This window comes from Leopardus geoffroyi, chromosome A2 (assembly GCF_018350155.1).
Source record: "Leopardus geoffroyi isolate Oge1 chromosome A2, O.geoffroyi_Oge1_pat1.0, whole genome shotgun sequence".
NCBI lineage: Eukaryota > Metazoa > Chordata > Mammalia > Carnivora > Felidae > Leopardus > Leopardus geoffroyi.
In genome coordinates this window covers 157,501,166-157,513,999 of record NC_059331.1, presented here as the reverse complement: position 1 = coordinate 157,513,999, position 12,834 = coordinate 157,501,166, and the positions used below count along the sequence as shown (strand labels likewise).

Genomic DNA, 12,834 nt, shown 5'->3' with positions numbered 1-12,834 from the left:
ATAGTTTGAGTTCGAGCCCTGCATCGGGCTCTCTGCTGTCAGCGCGGAGCCTGTTCTGGATCCGCTTCCTCCCTCTCTTTCTCTGTCCCTCCCTGCTGTACTCTCTCTTTCTCTCTCTCTCTGTGTCTCTCTCTCTCTCAAAAATAAATAAAAATGTTTTTTAAAAAGCAAGTGGAAAAGGGAGAAGTAGTAAAAAGAAGGATAGGGGCACTAACATACCCTTTTATATAATGTGGAGTTGGTAGGCATGGACTATAAATAGTAGAATAAGACATTGCAACTTAAAATGATCATTCAAGGGGCTCCTGGTGGCTCAGTTGGTTGAACGCCTGACTTCGGCTCAGGTCATGATCTCATGGTTTCTGAGTTGAGCTCCGCATCGGGCTCTGTGCTGACAGCTCAGAGTATGGAGCCTGCTTCAGATTCTTTTTCTCCCTCTCTCTCTGCCTGTCCCTCACTCATGCTCTCTCTCTCTCAAAAATAAAGACACATTAAAATGATCATTCAATAATTTAAAAGCAATGAGAATCAGAGCCAGAAGTAGTAATGCAATTACTACAGGGCAGCATTTGATGGCAATGTAAGTGACACTTCAGTCCTCACCATTGACAGTGATGAGTCAATAGGTGTTTACAGATGGATAATACAATGTGCGTGTCTATGTATACCTGTTCGGAGCTATGAAAGTAACCACCACAAAAACTAGAGTCAGAAATAATAGAAATGTTGCTTTGGGGAAGTGAGATTTTGGGTGAAGCAGGAGACTTACTATTCACAAAAGACCTTTTCAGCATTTGTTTACTTATTTGTTGGCCAAAAGCTGATATTACTTTGAATATGATGATGTTGATCATGATATGATGATGATGACAATCATCTTGAAACAACTCTAATTTCACTTCTGTAATATTTGGGTGGAGATTTAGAAATGAGTAATAGTGTTATGTTTTTGTAAGTATTGACAATCTCATTTAAAAAAAGCTGTATGTGAGAATTGGAGGGAAGATGCTTTTAATAGACAGCTTTGTAGCAATCAGGCTATTTCACAAGAAAATAAATCTCACCACATTAACCAGAAAATAGTGAGAAACAATGGTGACATGTGACATGTGATATATACTTCCCCAATGATCTGTTACTTGGTTTTGGGAGTTGCTCGATGAGGAATGTAACCATTTCCATCAATACTTTGTCATAGGTGATGGCTCTGATGCTCTATTTCCAGCTGCCCATGACTGTGTGTTTTGATAGTCACTCACTTAATGTCTTAAGCCTCTGAGAATGTTTACAAAGCACATCTATGAATTTTCTTCTCATCCAGTATATTATTCAGAATCCATTTGTTAAGGTACAAGGAAGCATGCTATCATTTTGAATATCAAATACTTTTTTTTTTTTTAAACAACAAAATCCTTGATAGGGATTAAATGACAAATAGTGATGTATGTCTGACACTCACACCTGAAATAGTCGTGTTCCTTCTCTGAAGACTTTCACGGTGTCAAGTCATATTTATTTTCCGGTAGGTTTTAAGGATGGCACATGTGAGGAGTACTGGCTAGCACAGTTAAATCTTCAGCCCAGTGAGGACTCCCCCCGAGGTGTCCATGTTTACAGATTGTTCTATAGTCTGGTTATGAAATGGGGGAAGGTAGTTCACCCTTTCTTCTCTCAGGATGGTAGCCCTTTCCACTCCAGGACATGAGTAACGAGGCAGCCTGAAGTCCAGAACCTATCCTGAATAGATTCAAGTGGTCTTGAATTGCATCTCTCTCTTGGATTGAAAATTTCAAAATTTCAAAGTTGTTCTTACATTTTGCTCTTTTGCTTTTATTTATGTTATATTACAAGCCCATGGACGTGGAAGTTCAGAAAATGAGACCTTTAAAGAAGAGTCTGTCTATCTTCTTGAAAAGAAAAAGAAACAATTCCTCTATTTCAGGAGAAATTTAACCTAATTTTTTGCAGATAGGAAGAGAAAGTAGAATAAGTTTTATGTGGTGAATTTTTCAAATATTAAGTTCTAGAGATTGGTGATTCAACATTAGTTGCTACCCCCAGTGTGGCTCCATTTAATAATAAATATAGCCATTTGGATGTAAAATATTGCAACAAATAATTGGTACATATGTCAATTTTTATGTACTCAAGTATATCTATAAAATAAATATCCCCAAGTATAATTGTCAAATAAAAGTATGTACTTTCAAATGTATTACTAAACTGTACTTAAAGAAGCAGCAATTAACATTTCCATAAATTTATGAGATTGCCTTGTCCCCATGATCACACACAGTGTGTTACCAAACTTTTTGATCTTTGCTTATCTAATAGGTAAAAAATTACATCTCAAAGTAGTCTTAATTTTCTTCCTGATATAAGCCAGGCTGAGCATCTTAAAATTTTTTGTTTTAGGTTTTGGCAAACAATCATCTTAAGAAATTAAAAAGAATTATCTAAGTTGCAACACCAAAAATTCTGACTTAATTGATTTAGGGTCAGGTTTGGACATTGGTATTTCAAAAATCTCCCCCAGAGATTCTAATGTGTAGAACCGCTGCTTTTACATAGAGGAAGTGGAGCTAAAATAGAAGGCTTAGGTAAAGAATATGTCAAACATCGCTAAGACTGTGCCCAAGAAGCAAAAGAGAAATGAAGATTAACCTTCTATATAAAAAACCACATCAGGTGGAAGGATCAGATCAGGTTTGGGGAAGAAAGGAGGTGGGAGGAGAGGGGTCTAGGTAAGGGGGAGGCAGAGCTGGTTGGGCTTGTTTTGTGGTATTCTGCTTCTCTTTTAGGTGAAGATGAACTTGAGGCTGAAGCTGCTTCCAAGCTCTTCTCAACCCAGGGTTGTCCTGAATCAGCAGAATGGAGTGACCAGCAGGGTAGGCAGCCATGATGAATTTGCACAAAATAATCCAGGAACTGTTGGCATCACAGATATTGGACATATAAAGAAATAGAGCAACTGCATTGGAAATGTAGAGAATGAGAAAGTAGCTGGTAACTTTGATGGTCCCCATGTGAGCCTCCATGCTGGGGTCCCTGGAGCCAGTGGCATTGCTTTCCATGTGTAGGGTGTGTCTTTTGAGAGAGATGATCAGCAGGGTGGCTGCAAAGATGAACATGATCAGAGGAATGAAGATCCCCAGGTTATAGAGAAGAACCAGGTTGACCACATTGGTCTCAGTGAAGTATTTTTTCTTAGTGGAGTTGGGAGAGGGGATAGAAGAATTGTTAAAATACATGGTGTTGATGTCATTGGAGAAGAGTACACTGTAGCCTAAGGAAATAAACATTGATAGCCACAGAACCAGGGCATCCGTCCTGGAAATTCTCCACTTCAGCTTGAGGAAAAGGGGTGGGAGAAATCAGCAATCTTCACGAAGTAGAAGCTGAGCCAGGCAGCAAACCAGAGGCTACAATGATTTAAGAACATGAAAGTTACTTTGAGTGTACCATATATAACATCTTCATTATAAAAATGTGGGGATGTTGAGCTGAAGGTAATTTCTATCATCATGAAGCTTTGGAGAGGTATTCTGGATACACTCAAGAAAAACAGGATCCTGCTTATTGGAAACTGCCTTATTTTTAATCCATTCAGCTATATTTATAGCCATGATGAACCCATTTGCAATGATACCAATGATGCATTCAATGCCTGTAATTGTTAAAATTGAGAGGATGTGAAATGGTGAAAATTCATTATCTGCAGGATTGCAGGTTTTTGTCATCCTGAGTTGTTACCCCTGTTTGGTGTCTGGAGGAAATGCCTCTCTAGCGTTTGATAGGCAGATCCTCAGTAGCTCCCACTATTCATGTCATAGGAGGAAGCCTTTGATGCATCATTTCCAAATTCATTCCATTTGTTTATCTCAGAATTCTTAGCTCTAAATCTGGGGATGCAAATGATGGAAGGATTTGCTTTCTAATCCTCTTCCATGTCCATTTGGACTTGTTGGTTTTAGTTCAATTATGGGGCCCAGGAAGGACTAGAGTCAAGCCCCATGCGGGGCTTGAACCCATGAACCGTGAGATCGTGACCTGAGCCGAAGTCAGACGCTCAACTGACTGAGCCACCCAGGTGCCCCAATCTTTTGTATATTTTAAAAAAAATTTAAATTTTATTTAAATCCAGGCTAGTTAACATATAGTGGAATAATGATGTTAGAAGTAGAATTTAGTGATTCTCATCACTTACATATAACACCCAAGTGCTCACCCCAACAAGTGCCCTTCTTTTTTTTTTTTTTTAAACGTCTATTTATTTTTGAGACAGAGCATGAATGGGGGAGGGTCAGAGAGAGAGGGAGACACAGAATCCGAAACAGGCTCCAGGCTCTGAGCAGTCAGCACAGAGCCCGACGCGGGGCTTGAACTCACGGACCGCGAGATCACGACCTGAGCCGAAGTCGGATGCTTAACCGACTGAGCCACCCAGGCACCCCATAAGTGCCCTTCTTAATGCCCATCATCCATTTAGCCCATCCTCCACTCAATATCCTTCCAGCAACTCTTAGTTTGTTCTCTGCATTTAAGAGTCTCTTACAGTTTGTCTCCCTCTCTTTTTTTTAATCTTATTTTTCCTTCTCTTTCTCTATGTTCATCTGTTTTGTTTATTAAATTCCACATATGAGTAAAATCATATGACATTTGTCTTTCTCTGGCTGACTTATTTCACTTGAGTACATGTTCCTTTATAAACCACTAACGTGGTATTGAGAACCATGGCCTTTACTAATGCCAGTTAAGTAGAACATCTGCCTGCCAAGTCACCATTTAACTTAGTTTCACTTGTGACCTCAGGGAACTGATTGGAAATAATAATAATAAATTCAAAATCAATATAATATATAAATCAATGTATGCTATGTATAGCGCGCGCGTGTGCGTATGCTAGACACTGTTCAAATACTTTATATATCTCATCAAATTTAAGCCACACAGCAATTCAGTGAAGAATGTATTTTATTATCTACACTTTGCAGATGAGGAAACTGAGGCTAAATAACTTGTCCCAAGTCACACATCTAGAAAGAGACAGTGTTGAGATTCTACCTCAGGTCACCTGGTTCCAGAGTCCATCTTCTTACCACTCTTTATATTTCCTACACCCATGTGTGGATCCTTTTGTGTGCGCCAAAGACAAAAGTCAGGGTTGACTTGACTGTAACATTTTTTTCCTGGTAGTCTTTTATGATGCCTTCACTATTTAAGGGAAGAATAATTGAGTTAAAAAAAAGCGTAATCTAGCTTTCTACCTGTGAGACTTTCTTTACTACTCACACAGAACACTTCACTCCTGACACTTCTGGTCATCGAACATGTGTGTGGTTTTGTTTTGTTTTGTTTTGTTTTGTTTTGTTTTGTTTTCCCCACACCAGGCCATTCTGTGATAGTAGCTGGGTGTCCTACAGTTTACCTCAATTCAGACACTAACTGCCTGTTTATTATTATTTATTAATAACAGTTTATTATAAAAGGATATGCTAAAGGCTACGGATGATTCTTCAGGTGGAAGAGACGCAGAAGGCAGAGTATGTCCACGCCCTCCCCAGGGGCCCCACTCTCCAAACACCTCACATGTTCACCAGCCTAGAAGCTCTCTGAACCCAGTCCTGTGCGATTTTTATGGAGGCTTCATCACATAGGCGGGATTGAGTAAATCATTAGCCATTAGTGATAGTGTCAACTCTCACCCGCCCCCCCCCCCCCCCCCCCCCCCCCCCCCCCCCCCCCCGTCTAGAAATCAGGGGGTGGGACTGAAAGTTCCAAACCTCTAATCACATGATTGGCTCTCCTGGCAGCCCGCCCCCAGCTTATGTGCGATCCATTGGAAAGCCACATCATTAACATAACCAAAGACACCTTTATTAACACTCATCTCTTCGGAAATTCCAAGGGTTTTAGGAGCTCTGCTAGAGAAACAAGACCAAATGTATTTATTATAATATGATATGATATGATACAATATACATAACCATACCATAATATACAATATCACAATGGTAAAACAAGAAGACACTAATTTTCAAGAGATAGAACTTCTTTGCAAAATGAATTACTTGACAGATAATAAACTTCTTTTGTTACATATAAATATTTAAAGGCCTACACAAAATTTACCTTTCATTTAAATAGAACACTACGAAAATGAGGGTTGAAGGTATTAAAAAAAGAAAACTGGAGGCATCTGGGTGGCTCACTCTGTTAAGTGTCCAACTCTTGATCTCTGCTCAGGTCATGATCACACTGTTTGTGAGTTCAAGCCCCACATCGGGCTCTGTGCTGATAGTGTGCAGTCTGCTTGAGATTCTCTCCTACTTTCTGCCCATCACCTGCTTGTGCTCTCTCTCTCTCTCTCTCTCAAAATAAATAAATACACTTAAAAAGAAAGAAAACCACAGGCCCAAAATGATGCCACTTAGACCAAGTTCCCAAACCAGGGCTTAATACTCAATCAAATTGCAATTTCAATCTCCCCCAGAAATATTGCCCTAATTGTCTGGAATTTTCTGGCCAGCACTAAAGAAGTAATCTGTCACTGGGACTCTCTCAGTACCCCCCAAGAGATGAAGTAAACTGCAAGATAAGATCCTCTGCCCTTTTCCCTAAAAGAAAGTGACCTTGCCTGGAGCCATCCTTTCTTTTCTTTCCCTAGTAACTTCCTTGCCCCTCCTCCATCCTATAAAACCTTCCATTTTGTCCAACTCTTCGAGGGCCTTGCTACTTGCCAGATGAGGTGCTGCCCAATACATCGCTTGTTGAATAAAGCCAGTTAGATCTTCAAATTTACTTGGTTGAATTTTGTTTTTGTTTTTTTTTAACAAAGGAAAAGTTCCCCGTTCCTTTACAACATAGGCTAACCAACAGTAGGGTAAAAATAGCACCAGAATCACTCAATCTATTTTGGAATATTAAAACTAAAAGAGATGGCCATTGTATAGCAGGATTCTCACAGAGAGAGACGGGACCGAGAGGCTTTCTTTTCCAGGAAGCACTTTATTTGTTGTGCCAGCATGGGCTCAGTGGGTTTGTACCCGGAAAAACCGAGCCCTGAGCGCAGCAGGGTGTAGCCTTTTGCGCAATTGCTGCTTCTTTGTCTCCCATATATGGTGACACACATAGTCTGAACCCAGTCCAAGTTTCAGAGTTGTGTCAGAGTTATGCATACGTGTATAGGAGTTGATTGGGCCACGTTGCCTTCCTTTGTTCTGAGAAGGCCCCCACCACATTCCTTAGGGAGGGGCTCTACCTCTACCACAATTGGGGTGGTCATTTCTAATTTTAAAATGTATGCACGGGACAAATGATGATAAAATTGACCTCTCGATTCAGAGTAAATAGACTTTCGTGAATGAACATAACTCTAAAGTAATGACAAGTAATTCTAACAAAGAGAAGGTTGGTGAGTGAGGTGTCTCTGAAAATCTTCATAACATTTGTTTTCTTCTTACTTAAGGCCTCTTTTTAAAAAAAGCAAAAAGCTTATGAAGGTTTTCTGGCCTGATTAACTGTTTGGGACAAGTTTTTATGGATTTTACCATCTTGTCTTTAAATCCCTGTTTTTGAACTCCAGATATTTCCTTGGAATACAGTGTCGTAAACAACTCTGCTTGTTTCCACACACTTGTGCAAGCAGCTCAGGACCTCTGATTTGGTTTGAAGAGGTTTTTCTTGTCACTGGCTCTTCCCCAGCTCTGCCCACCCAGGTCGCCGACAGTAAGGGGGAAGGGGACAGGCTCTGTTAAGAGGCTGATGATTCTCTCCTCCTTTCTTTGCTAATCACGGTGTCTCATTCTCAGCTCTGTCACCTGTAGTGCCTGACCCCCTGGGAGGCGGTACCGATACTTGCTGGCGAATGAGTGATCTTACCAATGGCCCAGAGAACTTCTTCCTAATGACTGGCATCCAGAGAAGGCAGTTCAACCACCCCATAAATCTAGAATTTTTGCAGGTTTGATGCCCAAATTGAATGTGGGAGTGTGAATAACAAGGCTGAGTGAGAGCACAGCAGTTCTCTGTATTACGGTCTAATACTGTGAGAGGAACACTGGTGGGAGATAGAGAGTACGGGGTGGGGGCATGGGCAGGGATAAGTTAGAGGAAGGGGCAATGACCTCAGCCTGTGGCTGGGCTTCCTAGTGTTCAGGGGTCGCACAGAGGCGGTGGGCAGGAGCAGGGGCCACAGCCATCATGAGAGGCACCTCAGAAGAAGCTCTGCTTGTCACAGCCAATGGCAGAGTTGCTTCCTACAATGGAAAGAACATTGTTGTTGACAGGAACTCCCAGGGACAGTCTGAAGTGGGGGGAGGTAACTTTTCTAGGTGAAGAGATGATCTTTAAAGTTTATTTATTTATTTTGAGAGAGAGAGAGGAGGAGAGAGGAGGAGAGAGGAGGAGAGAGAGAATCCCAAGCAGACTATGCACTGTTAGCGTGGAGCCAGATGTAGGGCTCGAAATCATGGAGCCAGGAGGTCATGATCTGAGCCAAAACCAAGAGTCGGACACTTACCCAACTGAGCCACCAGGGGCCCTGAAGAGATGATCTTTTCAAGTAGAACTAGTGGAATTAGTAGAACCTAAATGATAAATCTAGTTTAATATATCCTGGATGTATTCAAGTGTGTGTCTAACCACAGAAATCTCATCAGGAGGACGTTGAACCATTAATGACAGAGAAAATGGCTTCAAGCAGTTCAGTTTATTTGCTATATCTTTATTATTTTGAAATGGTTTTTGACATAGAGATGTACTGTAAAGATACTACAGAGAATTCCCACTTATACCCCTAGCCCAGCTTCTCCTAATGCTTACATCTGACATAACTGTGGCACAATGACCAAAACTAAGAAGTTAGTACTGTTACAAATACTGTTAGTTATACTGTAGGCTTTGTTTGGATTTTTCAGTTTTCCACTGATGTCTTTTTCCTGTTCCAAGATCCAGTCTAGAATACCACCTTGTGTTTAATCATTGTGTATCTTTATTCTCTTTCAATCTGTAACAGATTCTTGGTCTTTCCTTTTCTTTCATGACCATGACAGCTTTGAAGAAACATACCAGTCAGGTATTTTGTGAAGTAGTGCTTAGCTTGGGTTTATCTCATGTTTTCTCGTGGTTATAGGGGGGTTACGGGTTTTGAGGAATACCCCAGAGGTGAGGTGCCCTTCTCATTGCAAGGGGTACACCCTGCCAGCATCTTATTACCGGTGATGGGAAACTTGAATACTTGGTTAACATCACATCTACCAGTTTTCTCCACCATAAAGTTACTTTTTTTTTCTTTTCTTTTCATACTCTATTCATTTGAAGTGAGTCACTAAATCTGGCCCATACTCAGGGGGAGAGGAATTAAGCTTTGCTTCCTGGAAGGAGGAATCTCAAAGAATTTGTGGACATATTTGAAAACCTCCACAGGAATGTTCTGGAGGGGATACTTTGAAGCTATGCAAATATCTTGTTTTTCCTTAAACCCTTCTCTGCTAATGTCAGCATTCATTAGCAGATGTTGACTGCAACAATTAAAAAAAAATTTTTTTTTTAATGTTTATTTATTTTTGAGACAACACGAAAGACAGAGTGCAAGCAGCAGAGGGACAGACAGAGGGAGACAGAATCTGAAGTGGGCTCCAGGCTCTGAGCTGTCAGCCCAGAGCCCAACGCAGGGCTCAAACTCAGACAGTGAGATCATGACCTGAGTCGAACTCAGACGCTCAACCCACTGAGCCACTCAGGTGCCCCAACTGCAACAATTATTACATTGCTGTGCTGTTGTAATTTTTTATTTTCTTCATTCCTTTTACTTGTATTAATTAGATTTCTTCTGTAAGGAAGAGTTTTTTCTTTCCCATCATTTATTTATTTAATCACACATTAATTTGCGTTACTATATACTTATGGACTTTGTATTTATTCTGTTACGGTCTAATACTATTTTTATTTATAGTGCTGCTCAGATTGGTTAAGCTTTTGGTAACTGGGAACTCTTTCATGTAGGCTCTTATGTCTTTGATATGACTCCATTTTTGTTTTTGTTTTCTTACTTTCAGGCATTATGGGATGTTCCGGTCATCCTGCTCCAACCCTAGAATTATCCTTGTTGCTCCAATCCAACCCCTAAATCCCTAGCAACCACTAATTTGTTTTCTGTTGAATACTTTTGCTTTCTCCAGATAACATATAAATGGTTTTATACAGTATATAGCCTTTTGGGTCTGGCTTTCACTTTGCAAAATGTCGTTAAGATGTAACCATTTAAATGAATTTATAGTTCAGCCACTTTTATTGTTGAATAGTATGACATCGTATGGATAGATCAGTTTGTTATCCATTCTCTTGTTGAAGGACATTTCCAGTTTTTGGCAATGGTGAATAACATCATGTGTATAAGTTTTCTTTTTGCTTGGGCAAATCCCTGAAAGTAGGATTTCTGAGTTGTACAGTAAATTCTTAACTTTTAAAGAAACTGCTGAACTCTTTACCAGAGTAGTTGTACTGTTTTTCATTTTTACTAGCAATGTGTGAGAGTTCAAGTTGCCCTGCATCTTACCTAGTACTTAGTATTGTCAGTGTTATGTGTGTGGGGGCAGGAGGGGGTGGTGGGTAGGGAGGGTGGGAGGTTGGGGGGTTTGTTTTTGTTTGTTTTGTTTTAGTCATTTTAGATGTATAGTGGTATTTCACTGCGATTTTGATTTGCACTTACCTAATGACTAGTGGTGTTGAACATCTGTTTATAGGCTAATTGGACATAAATTTATCTTCTTTGATAAAATGTTCTCAGATTTTTGCCTAGTTTGAAAAAATCAAGTTGTTTGCTTATTGTTGAACTTTTGAAATTCTTTTTTTTTAAAGGTTATTTATTTATTTTGAGAGGGAGAGAGAGAGTGCACACACATGTGAATTGGGGAGGGGCAGAGAGAGAAGGAAAGAGAATCCCTGTCAGGGCAGAGCCTGACATGTTGTGCAATCCCAGAACTCTGGGAGTTGCTCAACTGACTGAGCCATCCAAGCACCCCAAATTTTTAATATCCTTTATCATAGTTATGAGTCCTTTATCACCTGTATGCTTTGCAAATACAGTATAACCTTGGTTTGTGAGCATAATTAATTCTGGAAACATGCTTGTCATCCAAAGCGCTTGTATATCAAAGCTAATTTCCCCATAAGAAATAATGGAAATTCAGATGATTAGTTCCACAACCCAAAAATATTCATATAAAAATGATCATAACACTGTAATAAAATAATATAAATATAATAATATTTAAATATAATATTAAATATTATAATATTTATATTATAAATATTAATATATTAATTAATAATTAATATAATATAATATATAATATAATCTATTATAATTAATTATTAATTATTAATTATATAATATATAATTATATATATTATATATATTATAATTGTATATATTATATAATTATATATTATATATATTATATAATTATATATATAATTATATATAGTACATATATATACTATATATATATAGTACAGTATATATATATATAGTACAGTATATATATATATAGTACAGTAGTAATAAGCCTAGTCATATACTGTTTTTAATGTAACTGGCAATAAGGCGGCAGAGAAAAGGGTCTATATCTGTAGGCAGCCCGACCTAGAATGAAGCAAAGCATTCCTAAGCTTACTCTTGTATGGAAAGGCAAAGGACTGTCCATATGTGCCAAGTGACAAAATACACTAGTGCCAGTTGTGGGAAACTTCCAACATTCTGATAAATCACTGATTTCTGCCAAACACCATGGCCTGAGACCGAGCATCCCAGCATGGGAGCTGATCACCCACAATCTCACAACAAGAGATTGAGAGAGAGAGAGAAAAGAACCATTGGCTCAGTTGTGATCATGTGATACTCTGCATCATGTACTACTCATATTGCAAGACATCGCTCTTTTACCAAGTTAAAATTTATTAGAAATGGTTGCTCGTCTTACAGAACACTTGCAGAACAAGTTACTTGCAATCCAAGGTTTTACTGTATTTTCTCTTAGCCCATGGCTTGCTTTTATTCTGTTAACAATGTCTTCTACAGAATGAAAGTTTGATACTTTTATAAGTTTCAATTTATCAATTTTTCTTGAATGGACTGTGCTTTTGCTGTTATATTGAACAACTCTCTGCCAGATCCAAGGTCACAAAAACTTTCTCTTGTTTTCTTTGAGAAGTTGTATAATTTGATCTTTTATATTTAGGTCCATGACCCATTCCAATTTAACTTTTGTATGAACTGTGAGGAATGTGTCAAGGTATTAGGTATTTTGTTTTGTTTTGTTTTGCATGTGGATAACCAGTTGTTCCAGAACCATTTATTGATAGAAGTATCCTTTCTTTATCGGCTTGCCTTGGTGACCTTGTAAAAAATCAGTTGTCTATATTTAAGTGGGTCTACTTTTCAACTGTCTCTTCTGTTCCATTGATCTATGTGTCTTTTTGTGAATAACACCACCAATTTTTTTTTTTCATTTAAAAAATTTATTTAATTCAAGTTAGTTAATATATAGTGTAGTAATGGTTTCAGGAGTAGATTTAGTGATTCATCACTTACATATAACACTCAGTGCTCATCCCAACAGGTGCCCTCCTTAGTACCCATCACCCAGTTAGCCCATCACCCACCACCCCCCCCAGCAACCCTTAGTTTCTTCTCTGTATTTAAGAGTCTCTTATGGTTTGCCTTTCTGTCTGTTTTTATCTTATTTTCTTTCCTTTTCCTTGTGCTGATCTGTTTTGTTTCTTAAATTCCATACGTGAGTGAAATCATATGACATTTTTCTTTCTCTGTCT

The 12,834-nt window shown here is 38.8% G+C and overlaps 1 protein-coding gene across 1 annotated transcript; it reads right to left on the bottom strand.

Moving 5' to 3' along the window:
- Positions 1 to 434: 434 nt before the first annotated feature.
- On the bottom strand, positions 435 to 3,740 carry LOC123607295 (taste receptor type 2 member 39-like). The gene is given in 3 exon segments (XM_045496411.1): positions 435 to 3,364; positions 3,367 to 3,589; positions 3,591 to 3,740. Coding segments are annotated over 3 exon segments (1,035 nt in total). The 3' UTR covers positions 435 to 2,702.
- Between the last annotated feature and the right edge of the window lie 9,094 nt (positions 3,741 to 12,834).